The sequence below is a fragment of the Bactrocera neohumeralis genome, chromosome 5, assembly GCF_024586455.1.
Source record: "Bactrocera neohumeralis isolate Rockhampton chromosome 5, APGP_CSIRO_Bneo_wtdbg2-racon-allhic-juicebox.fasta_v2, whole genome shotgun sequence".
NCBI lineage: Eukaryota > Metazoa > Arthropoda > Insecta > Diptera > Tephritidae > Bactrocera > Bactrocera neohumeralis.
Genome location: NC_065922.1, coordinates 77,262,539 through 77,284,271, shown reverse-complemented (window position 1 = coordinate 77,284,271; position 21,733 = coordinate 77,262,539). Strand labels below are relative to the sequence as shown.

At 36.5% G+C, this 21,733-nt stretch overlaps 2 protein-coding genes and 1 long non-coding RNA gene across 16 annotated transcripts in view; 2 read left to right on the top strand and 1 right to left on the bottom strand.

Moving 5' to 3' along the window:
* Positions 1 to 7,606, top strand: part of LOC126759826 (amyloid-beta-like protein) — a 145,319-nt gene extending 137,713 nt beyond the window's left edge. For all 10 annotated transcript variants that reach the window (XM_050474971.1, XM_050474970.1, XM_050474968.1 and 7 more), the window contains 3 exons: positions 62 to 206; positions 262 to 441; positions 1,085 to 7,606. In XM_050474971.1, coding sequence (XP_050330928.1) covers positions 62 to 206; positions 262 to 441; positions 1,085 to 1,192 — 433 coding nt within the window. In that variant the 3' untranslated portion in view covers positions 1,193 to 7,606. The remainder of the gene's footprint in view (positions 1 to 61; positions 207 to 261; positions 442 to 1,084) is intronic.
* LOC126759830 (uncharacterized) overlaps positions 1 to 21,733 on the bottom strand; it is a 103,054-nt gene that overhangs the window by 24,190 nt on the left and 57,131 nt on the right. The gene's annotated exons all lie outside the window — the stretch shown is intronic.
* Positions 15,283 to 21,733, top strand: part of LOC126759827 (homeobox protein vnd) — a 35,802-nt gene continuing 29,351 nt past the window's right edge. The window contains exons 1-2 of one of the 2 annotated variants that reach the window (XM_050474973.1): positions 15,283 to 16,649; positions 17,966 to 18,256. In XM_050474973.1, coding sequence (XP_050330930.1) covers positions 18,132 to 18,256 — 125 coding nt within the window. In that variant the 5' untranslated portion in view covers positions 15,283 to 16,649; positions 17,966 to 18,131. Of the gene's footprint in view, positions 16,650 to 17,931; positions 18,257 to 21,733 lie in introns of those variants that run through there. The other variant, XM_050474972.1, reaches the window with a different exon arrangement.

Here is a 21,733-nt window from a genome sequence, read left to right as displayed (position 1 = left end):
GTGAGTACCAGGCATGAGTTTAAAGGCTAACAGTAATTTCAATTTCCACTCCCACTTGCAGCACCAAAACCCAAACCGTCCTGCCCACAGTCGACGATGATGCCGTACAGCGAGCCGTGGAGGATGTAGCCGCCGCTGTCGCTCACCAAGAGGCTGAGCCACAGGTGCAACATTTTATGTCGCACGATTTGGGTCATCGCGAATCGGTAAAATGTCTTTTGTTAACGAAATGTGTTTAGTTTTCATACGAATTCTTTGCAGAGCTTTTCGCTGCGCCGCGAATTCGCACATACGCACGCGAACAAAGAGGGACGCAATGTCTACTTTACTTTGTCCTTCGCCGGCGTTGCATTGCTAGCGGCCATCTTTGTAGGTGTCGCAGTGGCCAAGTGGAGAACATCTCGTTCGCCACATTCGCAAGGCTTCATTGAAGTTGATCAGGTGAGTTGAGTATAAGTTTAGTGTAGAAGCTATAAACTGACGGCAGAAAGTTTTGGAGAAAAGTGGCAACGTTGCAAACTCTGTTATTACTGGAAGCACACTGCCGTCTCATTATTTTATCAAAGTGGTTGTATAAGGGTGTTGTTCTTTACAACGCACATCTACGACCTTCAATTATGCTTCAAGGAATCTTTCCTAGTTTATGTAGTTCATTTCAATAATATGATATTCAATTGACATTTTTAAGCGCTGAACAGATCCTATAAATATATATACGTCAGCGTAACTAGTCCATTTAGCAATGTCCGTCTGTCTGTCCGTCCATCTGTCTGTATATACGCGAACTAGTCCTCAGTTTCAGAAATGTCGATCTGAAATTTCTTGAAGAAATTTGGCTACAGTGCAACCTCCGAAATTGACAAGAAATCTTCATTAAATGCGGGACGAATCATAGACTAAGGAAAATATGCAATCTCTGAATAAATTTCTCAGATTGAGTTACTATAGCATATAGATGAAGTTCTTGTATGCAATCTTTTGTGTTGGTGAAGGATATTATGGCAACCAAAATTAACGTTTTTGCCTGTTTTTGAATCTTTTCATCTCATGCAGCGAATTTACTCACATTCTTTCACATTTCTAGAACGCCACCACACATCATCCCGTTGTACCGGAGGAGAAAATCGTGGCGAACATGCAAATCAACGGTTATGAAAATCCAACATACAAATATTTCGAGGTGAAGGAGTAAAAGGAGCAACCAAAAACATATAAACTTAATAAAAAATAATAATAAATTTGCAAATATTGTAAACGCACTCAACAACTCAGTAAACCCACTAAAGGAAGCGTAAGCCCCGCCCCTACCCCTAAACAAATAAGAATAAATAAACTCCCACTATAAAAAGCCTGCTTTATCATCATTACCCACTTATACATACAACTAATAATAATACAACAAATAAGTCATACTGAAAAAAAAACCAAAAAACAACAACCACAAACCCAAGAAATATGCAAACAACCAAATTTTCCAAAAAAGAAAAGAAAAAAATTGGAAATAATTTTAAGAAGTTAAAATAAAAACAAAACGGAGCGCAGTTCCAACATTACATACATAAAACTGTGTGTAGAAAGAGTAGAGAAAGAGAGTGAAAGGGTAACAAAGGTAAAAGAAATAATAACTGTAATAAATGCAAATAGTAAAAACGAACAAATAGCGGAGCAGAAGCAAACCATTAGAAGCAGAAGTAAAACTCAAAGCGCAAAAAAATTAGATGAACTTTTGAAATGTGAAGAGGATATAAAAGAAAGAGATTTCGAAAATAAAAAGTGAGCTCAAAAACAAAGATTTTAGCTCGATAAATGTACTCAAACTCACAACAAACACATATAGCAATTTTCATACACTCACCACTCACTAAGAAACTCACCACCACCACCAAAAATATGCCAACACACTCACTCGAACTCCACACTCAACCGATGGAAGAAATAACTCAAAATAATTCAGCATTCTTTCATACTCTACATTACAAAAACAAAAAGTATGTTGTTCTTGTTTAGAAAGTATTAATTAAAACCCAAAAATTATGTGTAATAATAAAGAGTAACAAAAACTTAAAGTAAAATGTATTAAAATTTAAGTAAATAAAAGGTCAAAAGGAAAAAGCAAATTATTTTTAAGCAAAAAGTGGAATTCGAAATTTTGCAAATGAAGAAAACGTGAGCAAATTTTATTTAACTTGAACAAAAATCATTTGTTACGCAAAGAAAGTTCGAATTAACAGTAAAGTGGTAAAGAGGGACAGTGAGTATGCGTTGCTGGACACAAAGGTGGGTGAAAATATCCTAAGAGCTGAGCTTAAAGCTTCCTAGTAGTTGGGACGAACGGGGGAAGTGTAAAATTGCATAAGTTTGGGAGTAATTAAAGAAAGTGAGAGAGGGAGAGATAGGAGGTAAAGAACGTAAAACTTATAAGGAATTCTGAGATCGGAATTACTATGAGCGACAGTTGTATACAACTGCTGAAAGAATGGGGGAGAGAGAGTCAATGCCAGATTAACCAATCAAAAGAAATGTACAAAAACTACTGAATGAGCGGCGAGAATTGAGTGCTTGAAATAAAAGACACGAACTAAACGAGATAAGAAGCCAAGAACTTAAAACCGCATTTAAAGGGAAGATGAAGAAAAACTTGCAAAATGTAGACAATAAGAGCTATTGGAGACAAAGAATTAGTTAGCGAAAACCCAAAAATCTCTACAGTAAAAGAAATAATTTCTAATTGAAAAGGTTTTTGATTACCACGAACATCTTGAAATGAAATCTAATGATTAACACAACAACTTGCATAGTCACATAGAAAGCTTTAAGCGCTTTTTTGTTAACTGGGAAACAAATTTATTTGAAAATTAATAAGCAACTAATAACAACTTAAGTTTGCATTTCAAATAAATATGAAAGCTCAGCAATTAGCTGTTAAAAGCTCTTAGAACAATATCATAACTCACCAATTGGTTGCTAAAAAGCTCATATAGGAACATTGTTACGAGCTCTGGGAACCATATTGAGAAAAATTCAGCATGAAAGCTTACAGCAATCATAAGCTTCCATTGATAATGTTGCTACAACGTTTAAAGCTTTTCACAGTTAATAAACAAATTGCTCTCTCACGCCGTAATAATGGATATTTTCACACACATACACGGGAAAAGAAAGTTTGAGCAAATGAAATGAGTTTTGGCGAATAAAATTTAGAGAATTAAGTGTTTTTTTTTTTGTGAAATGGAAAGGAAATTTGAAAAAGCTCTCCACACCTATAAATACATATATAAAGCAACTTTCACTCACTCTACTTCTAACAAATAAATACAACAAAAATAACAATCGCCTGCTTTTCACTAATCCCTTAAGACGCTGTAAGAATGAATATGATTAAACAAGTGTTTAGCATTAGCTGGTTAAGAATTCTCTATATATCTATATATACACAAATATATGTATATATAAATGGAACGCAAAAGCTGAAGGTAATGCAATGAAGCGCATAAAACATGAGTACATAAGTATACATACATAAACTAAATAAAACGCCTGCTGCTATTCTTATACTCAAGACATAGAAACACATAGAAAAACTTAGAATACATGAAAAAACTACACAAGCATACAAACACAGAAGCTTGTTAAGTGAGAGCGTTTTGTATGAACTAAAAAACAACCTTTGAAATATTCGGAGCAAATGAGTGGTAAAAGAGAGTTGACAATTACTTAAAAAAGGCAATTAATTAAAAAAGTTTTCAAGCTTTCAGTGCAAGCTCTCAATATTAGCAAACTCAAATGTTCGTAGCATTGCCATATCATAAAGTTGATAAATATTTAAGAAAAGACAATTAACTAAAAGAGCTTTCAAGCTGTCAGAGCAAGCACTCAATATTGAGAGATTAAAATGCTCGGAACAAGTACCATTAAATTAGAGTCCACAACTGCCTAAAAAGGAACAGTTAATAAAAAAGTTTTCAAGCTTTCACTGCATTACGCAATAATAAGAGATAAAAGTTTGGAACAACTCCGCGAGCTTTCGATTTTGTACAAAAAAATGTATTTATGCTACAAGAGTGGAAGTTTTCTAAGCTTAGATTGAATATTGCATAAAAGAAATTGTTATTAAAAGAACCGCTCAAACTTTTTTACAAAAAGAAGAATTTCTGCAAGCGAAAACTTGTTAGTACAGAGCTTTTTAAGCCCCCTTCTCCAAACTCGCTGTTAAAAAACGAAATTTTCGAAAGCTGCATACGCTTTTACTTCATTGAAAGTGCCAAAGCTTGTTAGTAAAGAGCTTTCGAAGCGCACTTCTTCAAACTCGCTGTTATAAAGCGCAAAACCATTTTCGCTGAGATCAAATGTTTATTACCAAAAAGCTCTAGCTGTAGCAAACAAGCATTTTTTAGTTTCTATTAATGGCTCCACCCACTGATAAACTCGAATGGCGTCAGTTAGCTTTGTTACAGCACGTAGAAAACCACTTATCACGCGTTGCCTGCCATTATTAGCTGATTACAGTGGTCACGCCCCGGTGAGGTGTCCACAAATCAACGTTTAGAGTGATAAGGCAATACAAAGAGACGCCGTAACTTGAGAAGACAAAAATACATGCATTTCCTATACGACAAGAAAGCATTCATATCAATTTTCATATTTCTATTATATTATTAAATAATTGTTTTTAGCATTTAGTATATTTAATTTAGTGTTTTAATTATATAATTTAATGACTTTAACTTGAGAAAGACAGTTTTGAAGATTTGTGCAAATTTAATCAGACACTAAATCAACACTCGAAACTAAGGAAGCGCATAAGTAAATGAGATAAAGTCAGCCGAGCCATTATAGGAAAAACAAAAACTTAAAAATAGTTTAATTAAGTGCTTCAGTTTCTCTCTGATACATTTACATACTACATGTGTCTACATTATAAGGACTTGAGGACCATACACTTGTTTACAGATATGTTAACTGTTTACTTATTACTTAATTGATGCAAAGCATTTTTGCGTTGTACTTTATAGATAATTTAAATTTTAATGATGAAATTGATTAGATTTCGAAAAATGAGGCCCAAACAAGAACATAAAACGGTTGAGAATTGTAAACAATAGGAAACGTAACTGTTTATGCAGCCGCACTGCTTGCCAGTGCTCTCTTTCACTCGCTCACGCGCTGTGCGCAGCAGTTTAGGTGCGTTTGCTGGCCACCCAGCGGGTTCGCAGCATATTTCACTCACTTTAACAACAACCAATGCGCCGTTATTGCCTGCAATTCTCAACCGCCTTATGTGGTTCACAAAAATGCAAAAATACGCCACTAACAAGCAGTCAGCAATACACACACACACACACACACACACACAAACGGTATACAAAATAGCGAAGAACAACAACTCTACAACAAATACCCTATGCATAAATATTGCTAAAAAATTATTTATAAATAAAACGAAACTATAACTGCGAAACAACTACAAATCCTTAACAAACGCGTAAATTCAATGCGACTCTAAGCGTTTAAGTAAAGAAATGCTAAGCAAACCAAAAACCTAGTCAAAGCTTAAATATTTTTCTGTTCATTTATTATAAAGCAAATCATAACACATACACGCATACATACATATATACATATATATTTAAAATATATAGTATACAACAACATATATGAAAAGTAAAAAGCAAAAACCAAACAATAATAATAACAACAACCGCAACAATTGATATTTACACTGACAATTAGCGAAGAAAGAGAACAAAAGCGTAGAAATAAATTAAAAAAATTTATAAAGCAAACATAAAAATGCCTACAAACAGCTGATGAAATGAAGAAATTGTAAGCAAAAACCCCGTCCTGCGTGAATTAAACATAAAAAATAAAAATACACTTAAAAAAATGCAAATAAAATTAAAAAAAAATTAAAGCAAATAAAAGTGAAAGACACAAATCAAACAAATACAAAAAAGAAAAAAAATTAAAAGAAAAATAAAATTAAAAATAAAAAGAAAATATCAGCAAGTAATTTAAAGTAAACAATTTAAGTTGCGAAAAATACAGTGTATAAGCTGTATTAAAAATTAAAAAAAATATATAAGTATAAAAAAAATAAGTATAAAAGCTTGCAACTGTTTATCGACGTCGCTCGCCCTAACCCCAAAAAACCAACACCGTTTATTTGTCATACATGCTTCAAATACAAAAAGTTATATTATTTAAAAAAAAATTTTTAATTAAAAAAGCAAAAAACAATTAATTAATACTTATTACGTGACTCCTTTTTCACTTTTTCGTTGTTTGCGCAACAAAAAATTCACACTGCAACAAATACATTTATTAAATACTTAATTATTATATATTATTGCATAGAAAGTCAACAACAACAAACAAAAATTATATATATAAATTAAATTTAAAGTAACATTAAAACAAATAAAATATTATATATATACATATATATGTGAATGTACTCAATGACAATTGTAATTGCAACAATAATTGTACGCTAATATATTATATTTAAAAAAACAACAACAACCACATGAACAGTAACACTACAGAAAACGAGTCCACAACCAACAATAGCTAATGCATGCCCAGCACCCCGAGCAGTAAGCATAAACAAAACTACAGGAACAAAACAGGAAACGCCACAAAAATAACATTTAATTTACATTACAAACAGTTGGCAACCTTTTTTGCCAAAAAACAAAGCGAAAACCCATATAAGCCAACACATGCCACATTGCAACAACAACAAGCAGCTAATAGCGACAAGAAAATGTCTCTAAATGTTATGAAATGCGACAAAATTTGCAAATACACTGAGAGAAATTATACACATTTCTTTGTGCAAGTCCATATTTTCGAAATTTTCTAACGTAAGCCAACCGACTACCGACAACCACTTCCACACCACACGCCCACTTGCAAGCGAGTCGAGCAATCAACAGAATTGCCCACTGTGCTCGCGCATGTACTTGTATGTAGTATTTGTGTTTGTAATGCAGCAAGTAATTGTAATTGTAATGGTAATTGTAAAATGTTTCAGCGCAAAATGCAAAGCTCTAAAGTAATTAAAAGTAAACTGCAAGCGATTATATAACTAATGTAAGTTGTTGTTGCGCGCTAAATAAAAAACAAAGGAAACCAAGAAAGCCAAGAAAACAAACTGGAAATGTCGCGCGTACACTTAAAGAAATATTAGCAAAACAATGGTTTATTAAGTATTTAAAAGCAAAAGCAAAACACAAAAGTCTTTAAGTCTTTAAGTGGTAAAACTGTAAGTGGAAAGATTGTATGCAAAATGGTAATTTTAATTCAGTGTAAACAATAATACTAGAAAAAATAGTAAAAAAAACAACAAAATGAATACTTAAACACCCACACAGACACACACTCACTCACACATATATGTATACACACAGTGTAAAGCAACGGGCGCACAATGGTGCCGCGGGGAGAGAAAACAACAAAAAGCAAAAGCAAAAAAAAAAACCAAAAACAAACAAACAACAAAACAAAAACAAAGTAACATACAACAATTTTTTTCTTTCGAATTTTTTGTGTTCTTTTTTCGAAATATTTTGCATAAATAATAAAATAAAAAACAAAAAACAAATGGAGAATTCTTTTCATTTCCCCAAAACTGCTTTTTAAGGTGAGTGAGTACACAAACTACCGGCTATGAAGAGGTTGTATCCACTTGTAAATTTCGAAAAATTTAAAAGTCGAAAAAGTCTTTTCGTATTTTTAATCTAACTTCAACTTATTTTTTTTCATATTTATAATAAACTTTAATGAACCAAATATGTACCATTTCGGTCGACCACTGTTTGCCATTTTTCCGCTAGTGACATTATGCGATCAGTGTAAAATTTTTCTGGTTTCTCGGCGAAAAACTGCGACAAGTAATTTGCACAAGCTTCTCTTGAAGCCAACTTTACTCCATTAAGGGAGTTCTGCATTGACCGAAACAAATGGTAGTCCGATGGCGCAAGGTCATGGCTATATGGTGCATACATTAAAACTTCCCAGCCAAGCTCTCCCAGTTTTTAACGTCATCAAAGATGTGTGTGGTCTAGCTTGTTCTGTTGGAAGACGAAGCCCTTTCTGTTATTCAGATCTGGCCGTTTTTTTCGATTACTGGCTTCAAATTGTTGTTGACAGTAAAATGTAAAAGCAATCATTTGACCAGGCTGGAGCAGCTTATAGTGCATGATTCCTTTCCAATCCCACCAAACACTCATCAATCCTGGCTTTGTGACCATTTGTTGAGCTTCACCACGCTAAGACAATGATTTTTTCGCACATTATTGTCGTATTTGATCCACTTTTTGTCTCCTGTTACCATTCGCGTCAGAAATGGTTCGATTTCTTTTCGTTACAGTCAAGAATCCCAGATGTTAATTCGGTCCAATAAATTTTTCACAGACAATTCATGTGGTACCTAAACATCGAGCTTCTTTTTGTAGTCAGCCTTTTTTAAATGGTTCAAAACCGTTTGATGATGAATGTTAAGTTCCTTAGCGATGTCAAAGCTGCTTATGTGACGGTCCTCGTCAATCTTTTCCATAATTTCATCGACTTCTTCAGCGATAGATCCACCAGGGCGAGGTACATCTTCCACATCGAAATCTCTAGTGCTACACGAAGTGATACAGCATCGTCTCCGTAAACTTAACAAATTTCATTGGTGGCTTGCGGGACATTCTTCCCTATTTTATACAAAAATTTCAAAATATAGGGAATTTCTTCATTATTTTCACTCATTTTTAACAGCTGTAACTTTTTTCCAACTTCCCCGACTTTTTTTTTGCGGTTGAATAAAACTTAAAATCTCACCTTACCAAGTGGATGATTGGTAGCACGGGAGATATACGACTGCAATGACATCTATTGGCAAAATACGAAAAGACTTTTTCGACTACCCAATATTTTGGATTTTTAAGTCTCCTCTTCAAGATCAACTACGGAAACAAGGTAGTATTTTGGCCCTACGAAACTCTAGTCAAGCCAATATTATTCTATGGTATATTCATCTAGTAGAAGCCGCTCAAAAATGCTACATTTCCTAAACCTTAGCTTTAGGCTACCGGACTACTGTAGTGTTTTTTAGGCAGAAGTGGCGTTGGTCGACGACCAGCTCCTCTTGAACTGCACGCAAAGCTCATTTTGCAGCATTCGAAGTAGTTATTAATTGACATTGATCAATAGACATTCATGTTGTGAACCAGTCGGACACATATTATCAAAGTTGTAGGGAAAAATTCAGCTACTTTCTCTTCCATTCCACCTTCGACGAACCAGAACACATAGCAGCCGCCTCGACAAATTCACGTTCAGCTCAAAGCGCTTCGTAGATTTATGAGGGCCTTTATGATCAATTTTATAGGAGTTCTGGGTATCACAACGGACCGACATTCGGCTGTCCATGTGCTATCGCACTTTTTAGAATCGAAAATTTAACCTAACCTAACCCAACTTTGTGAAAACTGGCTACGAAGACTACATATGATAGCGCTTAAAAGCAAACTTTTCTGTATCAACATACTTTGTGAGCTTTGCCATAAGCTTTTGCAATGATCCGATATAAAACCACCATGTAATGACTTTTGGAATTCGGAAACATAAACAAAAGCTGACAAATATTTCGATGGATTCTGCTAAAACGAGTGCTCTGAAACAATAAAAGCTTTGAAATTTTATATACACTGCAATGAAAATTATTTAATAATAGGTTAAAAAAGCAATTACCAGCAAATTTTAAGAAATTTGTTAAACACCCCAAATTCTAGATCTAGCAATCATTTGATACTAAAGGCATCTTTCCAGTGAAACCCCATAGAACAAGGTAATCTTCAGACTATTTTTGGTACTATTACTAATAACAAAACTAGCTAGCTCCGTGAATGTTTTTAGAACATTTACTAGTAAAAAATATTGATTAATAATCTAGCACGCAATTAGAATTCTAATTTTAACCACGTATATACATGACGAACAGCCTATCATTTTCGGATCTCTTAAAACGATAAAAGCTCACTCCATTCCACTTACCTAATCAGTGATCTAATAGTAAAAAATCCTCTCTTGCTTAAGTGTGCTTGTTTAGCTTAAAAGTGGCTTACTCGAGCGTAAATCGCCCTACTTAAGTTCCTAAAGTAGACTAACCACTTAATACAATCAAAATACTCCATAAATCAAAATCCATAGAAAAACGCTTATCGTGCGCATTATGGCGAATTCCAATTGAGTTCTGAAACCATGCAAGAAGACAAACGCACTTCAACAACAACTCGAACAACGAGTGGCCAACACATGTAGCACGACATAGAATTTGATATACGATCGACTGCGAACGCGGGTAAACAATCGGTAGATCGAATGTGTGAAGCAAATGGAGTTATGTTATAAGTTGTGTTAACAACGAACAGCGAAAGATATGGCCGAGAGGTGCTGAATGTTGCTAAGTGGGGAAGGGAGCGTGCAGAGGTGGAAAACTTTTTTTGTTTTGAAAATTAAAAAATATATATTTTAGTAGTCGAAAAAGTAGTTTCGTATTTTGAAATAAGTTGAAGTTTGATTCCAAATACGAAAAGACTTTTTCGACAACCATATTTTACTTATATATTTAAAAACTAGTATATAAGAAAATAATTTTTTTTAGATATAAATTTAATACTATTTGCAAATTTGTCGGCATTTTTATAACTATAAATTCCAACGCATCAAAATCTATGACCAAACGCCGGCTTTCACACAATGTATCCACGTATAGCCCCCTAAAGTAAAAAAAATTCTAAATATATTTGAAAAATTGCCGCGCAAAAAAAGAACGTGTAGATAATGACGGAGAACGGCAAAATGCACTTGACTCAGCAAACAAAATTTCATGATTTTCCATTACGTGTCAGTGCATTTTTATCTTTTTTGCTAGGCAATGCAGTTGGAGATATGGAAAAGTACAATGAGGGTATTCACGATGCATTAGAGTGTGGAAATTTTCAACTTTTCAAGAACTATAAGAATGTATAATTATTTATTTATTAGGAGAAATATACGAAGTAGTATTAAACCTAACTAACCTAAAGCCGTCGACTGTGAACAAACAAATGTCATAGGTTACCATAGTATAACCTATAAATTGGCGATCTGTGGAAATGCCTTGCCGAAAATTCAACTGTGAATTCAGTGCATTAGCTTAAAGTCTTTAATAAGGACTAAAAGCTTGCAGGCAACGTCATTTTATATACTAAAAATCACTATTAACCCAACACAGGCGCTTCAAGGTTTACTGCCTCAACAGCGTACTTCGCCCAGCTGCGTGAGTCGCCCCAACTGCAGCTCACTGCCGACGTCTTTATCTCTATGGAAGTCGCATAACTGTAATCACTTTACATGCCAACAAGCTTTGACACAAATCTAATAACTGACATAACGAGCGACATTTTTCCGCGAAATGCCAGCAATAGCGTGCGGTGCTGCAGAGTTGTAGTTTATAGAATTCTACGCTTCGTCTTCCGCGAGTTCGCCATTTTTGAAGTGGCCACTTGAGTGTCGATTTATGTGATGTTATGTGATTTTGGCGCGCACATAAGGCCTTTCGACAAAGCGACAACTTAATCTAGCGGACAATTATTTTTAATGTTTACTATTTTATGCTGAGATTTAATGATTAGAAGTGAGGAATTTATGAACTGCGAATGTTTGCACAAAATTATGCATTAGTTGCATTGAATGTGGACATTTTACTATAGAAGGACGATACAAAGGCAGGCTATGGATCTTTTCAGGCGGTTATCGAAGGCGCTTAACTCACGATAATTATGCTTAAAGCGATTATTACTGCTTCCGTTTGAAGGTGGCATCCTAGAAAATCTTCCACTTCCAATATTCTCAGTCCTGATTTATCAAAACTAAAATAAACATAGAAAATTTCCTCAATTACAATTGCATATCTTTTCCACGCCCGAGCTCTGAGCTGTGCCCTACCTCTGCTGTTACTTTCGTAGCTAACTACTTCCGCTGATGAAAATCGGAATAATGAGCTAATCCGAAGTCAAAACGATACTCATTGTCTTTTTTGACATCAAAGGCATCTTCCACAATGAATTTGTTCCTCCTGGACAAACCGTCAACGCTAAGTTTTACGTGGAAGTCCTCAAGAGACTCAAACGAAGGGTCAATCGGGTCCGACAAGACAGCGCAGCCGATTGAAAGTCGCACCACGACAACGCCACGGCTCACATCGCTTTTCTTGTGAATAGCTACCTAATCAAGGCCGGCATCTCAACGCTTCCGCATCCGCCCTACAGCACAATAAAAGAGAATCCAAGTAGCATTCTCCTCGGCTCTCAAGGCTATTCCGGAGAATGACTTCCGTGACATTTTCAATGCTTGGAAATCCCGCTGGCAGCGCTGCGTCGACGCAGAAGGAGCTTATTTTGAAAGTTTTTAAAGAATTGTAATGATTGATTCAATAAATTTTTTTAAATCGAATCAGTTCTATTACTTTCCGGTCCCCGTAGTAGACTTGTTGCTCAAAGTTCTGAAAGTTCGATAACTTTCGAATTTTTTTATGAATACTCAGAACCTTACCGTACCGCTTTGCCGACATAGAAGAGACTGTTTTGGGAATCTTCTAGTCTTTCGAACATTGTGCTCTAGAAGTTCTACCCTAAAATGCGAAAACGTGCGGAAATTTTTAAGGCTACTTAGAACTTCTCTTTCAAAATTAAAGGTTCAGCAGATCGTATTAAGGTATCGCTTTCCTTCCAGAGTCTCAAAAAACACAGAGATTCGGTATAAAAGAGAGCGCTTTCTCTGACTCAGTCTTTTATAAGTCCTAGACGGCTATAATACAGCAATAGAAGTTAGCAAGTTCATCTTCATAATACATCCGAAACAAGCTTTGCTCACCGGCGGCCGTTTGTCTACACCTTAAACTCAATAATAACCACAACAACTTCATCAACGCAGAACACAAAATTCACGATCATTATCGTTATATTGGATGGCAATCAATCAAATCGTAAAAATGCGTGAACACCTTATAAAAATATTTGTGCTTGAAAATAACTACAAAACCACCAAATAAAACTGAGCAGTCCCCACAGAGAGGATCACGCGAATGAGTGTAGTTGAAAGCCAAAGCAGAACGCTTAAATCCAATAACAACAATTCGAAGTAATAACAGTTGCAGTCGAAAGTCAATAGAGCGCGATAAGCGACAGGAGCAGTGAGGAGGGAGACGCGGGAGGAGGCCCCCGAGTAACGACGGTGGCCAAAAACCAGTAGTCAAAACAAGCATTTATCCGAATCAAATGCTGGAAGTACAGGGTAATATGAACTTATCATACGGCCGAGTGCAGTTGATCAGCAAATAGAAGCAACAATAAAAACAATAAACGAGTGTGACGTTGGTGGGACAGCAGTCGACAGCGTCAAATTTTGGGAGCAGTTGATGGGGGGTGCACAAAAGTCATCAAAGGTTAGATAGTTACTGCATGCGGGCAAGTATTTGCCTTGACAGCTTGAGCAAATAGAAAATAATAAAAATAAATTACAAATATAAATATAAAGATAAATAATAAATCGGAAAACCCAAATCAGCAGCAAAAAATTTGACAAAATCTGATAAACCCCATGCTGGTGATATGCCACGCTAAGGCAACGTCATAGTATTCAATAATCATTGTATTCCTCCGCGGTATACACACTCGCTGCTCACTCGTGCGTTCGTCATTTGATCAGATGCCAAGCAGCGAGTTCTGGTCAAGTGATAAGCCTTCGTTTATTGTTATCCAGCTTATCACACGCATATTGACAGCGTTCATGATTGCTCGCGTATGCAGACACCGGCAAGCGATTGAATGCGGGCGGAGGGTCAATAGGAAACCGCTGGATTGAAAATATCAAAAAGTGAACTAAGCCCAGGGTTGTGCGCTGGGTTTGAGACCCACCACGTAAAAAACACCCCCAATGAAAAGTAGAAAAGAACCTCGGATGAGAGACCCTCCTTTTAAACTCGACTATAACCGCGTAAGCGGTGTCCACGCCAATAAGGAGGAAGCAAGAACTAAGCGAAGATTTGGTTTCATTTTCTTTCGATGATCGATGGGGTAGTGGTAGCGGACAGACCATAGTACTGCGAGTACTGAGTTAGTTGGGTCAACGATTAAGGCTAAATTTTAAGCTTTAGAAATCATTTCAACTGCCAGCTCTGAAAGTATTCGACGCTTTACCCGCTGGGGAAAGCAGAGAAGAGGAAGACCTCCACTCCGTTGGAGGGACCAGGTGGAGAAGGCCCTGGCTTCGCTTGGGATCTCCAGTTGGCGCCATCTTGCGAAAAGAAGAAACGACTGGCGCGCTGTTCTTAACTCGGCTATAAAGTAAAGCCATGAAAGAAGAAGAAGACTTTGCAATACTCTCTCAGTTATTCCGAAATAATGTTTAAAAAACATTATAGGCTTCCAAAGGAACTAAAATACATCAATAATGGTAAGGCAAGCTGTAAAGAATCGTAATACCTTTTAGGAAACTCACTTGCAAAAACGTCTCTTCTTTTAAAATAATATTTACTAGAGGAAAATAATAAGGCTTATTGAGAGCGGTGGTCGAAGACTATTGATAACCTCGTCAGCGATAAACAATGACAGACCCGTTCCCACGACAGTCGATTCTACGTAACCGTAACGGACCCGGATTTTTTATCCGGTCAAGGACTGTCAACTCGGCAGAATTCTGCCGCTACAACAACAACAGCAATAGCAGGTTGTTGGACTCACTTTCCAACAGGGACCACTTTCCCAGCACACGCGCAATTCCGTATGCGTTTACCGTACGTGTTGATAACACCTAAAAATGCTATTGTTGTTGCATTAGCATGACTCCATTGTTGTTGTTGTTGTAGCTTTGACTCACTATCAGTTGCACAAATCAAATATTGATAACTACACATCGCCACCAAAAAGCCAACCAACAACATACCTATAACTGGGTAATGGTAAATGTAAACAAGACGCCCGAGGCCGGCTACCGAGACCACCACCAAGGCAAATAGCACAGCACCACACCACACAACAGCAGAGGAAAAAACAACAACAACATGGATGGCAGCGAGATAGCAGCTCACTGGTTGTAGGTGAAATCGTCAAAGGTGACAGACAGACGACCGCGATTGAATGCTGATCGGTGTCCCGGTCGCATAGTGGGCCGAACGAGGGGCGCAAAAAGGTAGTATACACGGTGTGCGCACGCTTATCAGCAGCACGTATCGGTGAGATATGGGCGCATACAAGCAAGCCAGCTGGATCTCATGGACGGACGTAAGCATATAGCAATTGGGTACTAATCAACTGGGCACTTTTTACACTCGCTTAAGTATTTGTTTATTGGTTAGTTGGTGTACGCGTGTGTTTCTAAATATGTATGGGTGACTTGCACCGTTTATGGCACCAGATTCGCCGTTTAATAGCACACATTTCGACTGGTATCGACGATTGTGGAGGCTTTCGAGTAGTGGAAAATCGTTGCGCCACCACTTCAAACGCGACCACAAACGCTAAAGCAAGCACTACGGGCAGCGCAGAAGAGATCAGCAAGGTTCTGCGCCAACACGAAATTCGAAATTCGAGATCGAAGTTCAGAAATCGCGAAGCGCGTGAGCAATCGGCGCGGGTGTGGAAATAAATTGATACAAAAACCAAACTTTCGTTACCAAATATTTATCAAACAATTAAAAAAGTGAAAATAATCTGGAGAAAAAGTGAAATATTAAAAAGCAATACCAAAATAAAATTTCAACTAAAATCTTAATAAATAGAAAAACCTATCAAATTAAAAGAAAAAGGCAAAAATAAAAAAAATATATTAAATTTAAAATATAAGCTTAAAATCATTTTAAAAATTAAAATTTGAAAAAAATTTAAAAAAATACTATTTGAAGATTTTCTAACTTTTTTTTAATTAAAAAGCAATTAAAGCTTGTTGGGCTCCCTGCCTACAGTTTATGCGCGTTTTCATTTCTGAAGATTTACGACCGACAAATCTTTATTATACGCCTTAAAATGTTAGCAAAGCGGTGGAAAAGAAATAAATAAAGCAAAAATTGACAGGAATTGTTTATACGGTAGCCAATACAGACTATCAGTGACGCATAAAACAGAAGAAAACCGAAATAAATTTTATGATGCAAGTAATCAAGCGACAGCGCTTACGACGATTTACAATAGAAGTCTAAAGTCTTTGCAAAACAAATCAAATTAAAAAGAAATTAAAAAATAAAATTAAATTAATTTAGTTAAATAAAAAAAAATTAAACTAGTTAAAAATAAAAATAAAATTAATAAAAAAATCATTAGATCATAGAAGCACCAACAAAATACTTATATAAAAAAATCATTCGTATTGCCGACGGCGCTTGCAAAACCATTAATTTGTTAAACATATCTTTGGTATATACTATATATTCCCGTGAAAATATAGAAGTATAATACCGCATGGTTAGCAGCGTAATCGCAGCGGCGCTTATGTGTCATCCTCATTAATTGTTAATTGGACAATTAAAAAGTGATCGTCTTCATGTGCCTAAACGCCTCTGCAACAGAAACGGCTTATAGTGCGCTTGCTGCTGCTGGCTGCTGCTGTCGTCCGTCAAATTGGTATTATAAATCGATTCATAGCAGTTACTATATATAAAAAATTTTTCACCGTGTTTGTGACTGCCTGTGGCTTGATATTGATTAGCTATTTTTCTGTAAGCGTACATAGTTTGATTAATTAAAAAAAAATAATAAAAATTGGAAAAATATTTTAAAAAGATATATTGCAATCATTTTGGTCGAAAATGTCTTTTCATATTTCTAATCAAATTTCAACACTATATAGTATGACACTAGAGATATATGACTGCAACGACATCTATTGACAAAATACGAAAAGACTTTTTCGACTACCCGACGTATTTGTTAGCATTACTGCTTCTACTTCACAGCCACCCTAAGGCTGAAAACAAATTTATTCCTGGCAGAACCAAAACTGTTTTGGAAAAAATAAGAAAAAAAAAATATAAACTTGGCCTGTAAAGTCCTTGAACACAATAGGTTTCAGACTTAAAATTTAAATAATAGGATCTCTTGAATACAGAACAAACTTTTGTGGAGAGTTTTCTGATTATACATCAAGAAAAATATTTAACTGCGAACCGTTTACACTATTTCAATCACGATTTTTTTACCTCGCCAGCAAGAACCTTGGATTTTATAATTTAAGAAAAAATATATTAATTTTTGCGTTCGAAACCAGAGTTGAACAAATTCGGATTTTGAAAACCGGGAAAAGGTCCTGATGATGTGCTCTCACAAGATATTTCTGAAATGAGGGTCTTTGGTAAAATATATTTACGAACTTTTCGCGCTAGATTAGGTTAGGTTTCTGGATTGAACTTGCATGGAATATATGTATGTCTGAGCCATTAGCATATGGACTACTGAAGTTTTTTCTATCAAAAATGTATCACAAACATTTATATGAAGACGTCTTCAGCACATCACAAATCTGCTTAGTCCTTTCAGCTTACATTGACCTAAAAGCCTTCAAAAAATTTTTGTCACAATTCAATTCGCCTTTAATTGATGCTCGAACTCTTATAAATGTTACTCATTTATACTCATTTAGCCGCGACAAAGAGAAAATGTAGAGGTCTTCTTCAATATTTCCAGGTCAGCTTAGATAGGAGAGGCATAGTAATGCCGCTGGTTAGACTACTCCAACAAATAGTAATGAATATCATGGTACAGCAAGAATCAAAGAATTTCAAACACATACACGATGCTTAAAATTTGAATTTAAATTTACATTTCTACGATAATTATAATTGTTTTGTTTTAGAGTAAATTGAAAAATCCACGGCACAAATAAATGAAAACAATTTTTAACAAATAAAAATAGCGGAAATTTAAAATTATACAAATTTAAGAAATTTAGTGTAAATATCTGTATCCTCAACGACCGAACCGGGAGGCGTGGATTCTGGCTTCTAAGTAACGTACAGTGTTCAATATCGACGCAAAAAGTGTTTAAAAGTGAAATCTAATAACTCAAAAATATAAAATTAAAATTTCTTCCGCATATTTCTCGTCAAAATGGCTAACTACAATTCAAATTGTGGCTATTACGACGACTACATCGGCTATTATACCAACACGAATGTGTATCAACAGGATTATTGCATGCAACCCGAGTATGAATACAACAAACATGAATATGAGTGAGTATTTACACAGAACTACTATATAATCTGACACGTATCGAAAGACAAATGCATACAAGTATCATGTCACCTAGGTCATTACCCAGAGAAATTTTCATAAATCGAGGCACTGCAAACAACCGTCGGCCTTTTAACAGCACAATATTTTGATTTTTCTATAGCATTGAGAAAAAGTTATGGAGCATTGCTATAAACAGACAAAACCTAACATAAGAACGCGAATCTTTAGATTTCGAGATGAAAGCAGTGGCTTTCGTTAGAACAAATCCAAAAACTTTTCAACAAAACAAGGCATATATTTACATATAGACACCGCTTACGCGATTATAGCCGAGTTAACAACAGCGCGCCAGTCGTTTCTTCTTTTCGCAAGGTGCCCCCAACTGGAAATTCCAAGCGAAGACAGGTCCTTCTCCACCTGGTCTTTTACACGGAGTGTAGGTCTTCCTCTTCCTCTACTTTCCCCGGCGGATACTGCGTCGAATACTTACAGAGCTGGAGTGTTTTCGTCCATTCGGACCATAAATCTTTCGCAGAACCTTTTTCTCGAAAACTCGTAACGTCGACTCATCAGATGTTGTCATCGTCCATGCCTCTGTACCATATAGCACGACGGGAATAAGGAGTGACTTATAGAGTTTTGTTTTTGTTCGTCGTGAGAGGACTTTACTTCTCAATTGCCAACTCAGTCCAAAGTAGCACCTGTTGGCAAGATTTCTCTCATCCAAGGCTGTTTGCGCTTTTTCATTGTGAGCGTTTTTTTACGTGGCGGGTCCCAAAGCCAGCGCACAACCCTCGCCACACAGTTTCAAAATTTGTGACTCAGCTCGGGTGCGGACGCAGGAAAATGTTGATATCTGCAGAAAACACAGTCAGAATCTCGGCTCCCAGAAAAGATAAAGACATTTTTTGCTTATATTCTTTCCATTTATAAAAACTAATCTGGGTTAAATTGGCCGGCTGTATTGCAATACATGAACCTACTGGCCCTCTGGCAGCTCTGTTTAATTTGAGCAGAAGTATTCGAAGGCTTTATTCGAACTTTAAGAGCGACTCGGTATATAATTTTAATACTCTATCTAGTTCGTTGGACTGCGAAGCTCATAGATATTTAAGACTGATTCTAGATAATACTTCACAAAGGCGTAGGAGGTTCAAAATCCATAAGGTTTGCCTTACAAATGATAGTTCGGTATTGAGTACCAGTCACCTTTTCACAAGGAGACTGCAGCTGCGATTAGATTGAGAGAGATGTTCATCAGTGAACATGAAGAATAACTCTGAACCAGAGTCTATTTTATAGCAGCAAGGATTTGTTGAATTGAAAGCCAACAGAGATAGCAGGGAGGCTTATAAGTTCGACTTTCTTTTCGATTGACAAGCGCATACTAACGGCGCTTCACCCCGATCCAATGCTGCCACGCGAGCTCCTTGCATTTACATTGTTATTTTCCCATAATAAATAATCATAGAACGACAATGATGACACTCGAAAAGTATAGCAAGCAAATAAATTCAAGAAAACGCCAAAAAGAATGGTGAAAATAAATATAAATAACAGAAAAAGCAAAGCAAAGGACGTATTAAATGTCATAATGTCAAAGAAATGAAGTAATGTGAGCGCAGGTGCATGCCGCGACCCGCCGGCCTTATCATGTAAACTCGGGGCAAACACGTCCCACACACACACACTCAAAAACACATTAGTTCGCATTTGTTGGCTGTTGTGACAGTGAAGTGCAACAATAACAACACAACAACAACAACAGCAGTAAGGCATAGAAAGAAAGTATGCAGTGGAAAGTTAACGGTAAAGCTTCCGCTCTTGACATATGAAAATATCAATTTAAATGTTGAACAGGCAAAAACAAAAGCAACAAAGTGGGAAAGTAGACAGCTAAATGACAGCCACGTCATGTTGCGAAGCGGAAGAAAGCATGAATCTGCCGTAAAAAAATCGGAAAGCAACTGTCATTTAAACGACCAAAAGTGTGTGTGTGTGTCTGTATGCACCTGCTTATTTGGCGCTCCCCTAGAGTTAGTTTGTGGCAGGCATGGAGAAAGCTATGAATCCTTTGGATTGACAGACGCGCAGTTCATGACAATTTTTTCACGATTTCCGACTGCTCGCCGCTGCTCGCCGAATTTTTCGCTTTTTAATGCAGACAAAACATGCAATCTGCTTGCAAAAACAATAACAACAACCTGCTATGTGGGTAAAAATGCCTAAATAACAGTAGTATTGAGAAAAAAACAACAACTCTTTCAAACTAAAACATTTGTGCGAGTTCCCAGGATTAATAAACTTGCGTCTACGACATGGAGAGCAGCAGGCAAGCGGGGGGATGGGAAGCCCACTCGAGTGCGTTCAACTGCCGAAAAAGTTGCAAGTTAATGAAAAGAGTTTATGAAATAAAAATCGGCAAAAATGAAATAAATCCATAAATGACGCTCAGAGTGGTGCTTCATTTCCAAATAAACCGTTTTTGTGATGGGCTCCCTTTCCCTTATGAGGCCTCCTGAATAAGTCAGTGACTTTTTGAACTTGGAATACAACACTGTTATTTTCAACTAACAGTTGTTTGCGATTGATGGATAGTTTTCATAAGCTAACGTCTAATGTAGACTCTTCAGCTAAGATGTTAAAAATCTTCTTTGCGACCTCTACTCGACGTCGTTTTGGCAAAATATTCCGATTTTTGGTAAGAGTTTAGCTACACACCCGAAAGATTAACCAAAATGTTGAATGTAAGAGATTTTGAGATCGCGTTGATGATAACACGATGATTTTTAGGCACTATTTTTTAACTTTTTCTACTTCACGTCCTTCACATCGAAATATCTAAGCGCATGATCTGAGACGAGACCCAGTCATATACATCGCAACTAGAGACAGGTCGCTATGCGCTTAGTCTTTCCATTCTATGCGTGGGACCCCTTGCTATCATTCCACAAATGGGTCCCGAGTCGGAGGAGCTTATCGCTGGAACATCGTGACCTAACCAGTGATTTCGTCGCATTTGTATGCTCTTAACTATGTCCATGTCGCCGTAGTGCTTATGTAGTTCGTTATTTCATCTTCTCCGATCTTCTTCGCTTACGCAGACGGCTCCAAAGATTTTGCAAAGAACAGTTCTCTCGAATGCTCCAAGTGCTTTCTCATCTCAGTTCGATGGCCTGGGCCGATGGCCATGTTTCTGCACGTTATGGACGGAATCTGCTTCTCAGTTACCTACCGATATCAAAGTAGCATCTACTACTACCCAATATTTGCGTTCGTGATGAAGTAGGCACACCAAACCTTTGGCAACATTTTCAATGACTCCGTAGCCGTAAATCCATTGGAAAAACAAACTTTCAAAGAAGATCATTGTGCCTTTTTTCCATGGTAAACATCGCTAAACGCACGTCATAAGAAAACTGCCAAACACAAACTAATTGACATATGGAGATCAAACTTCACTCGAACATAAA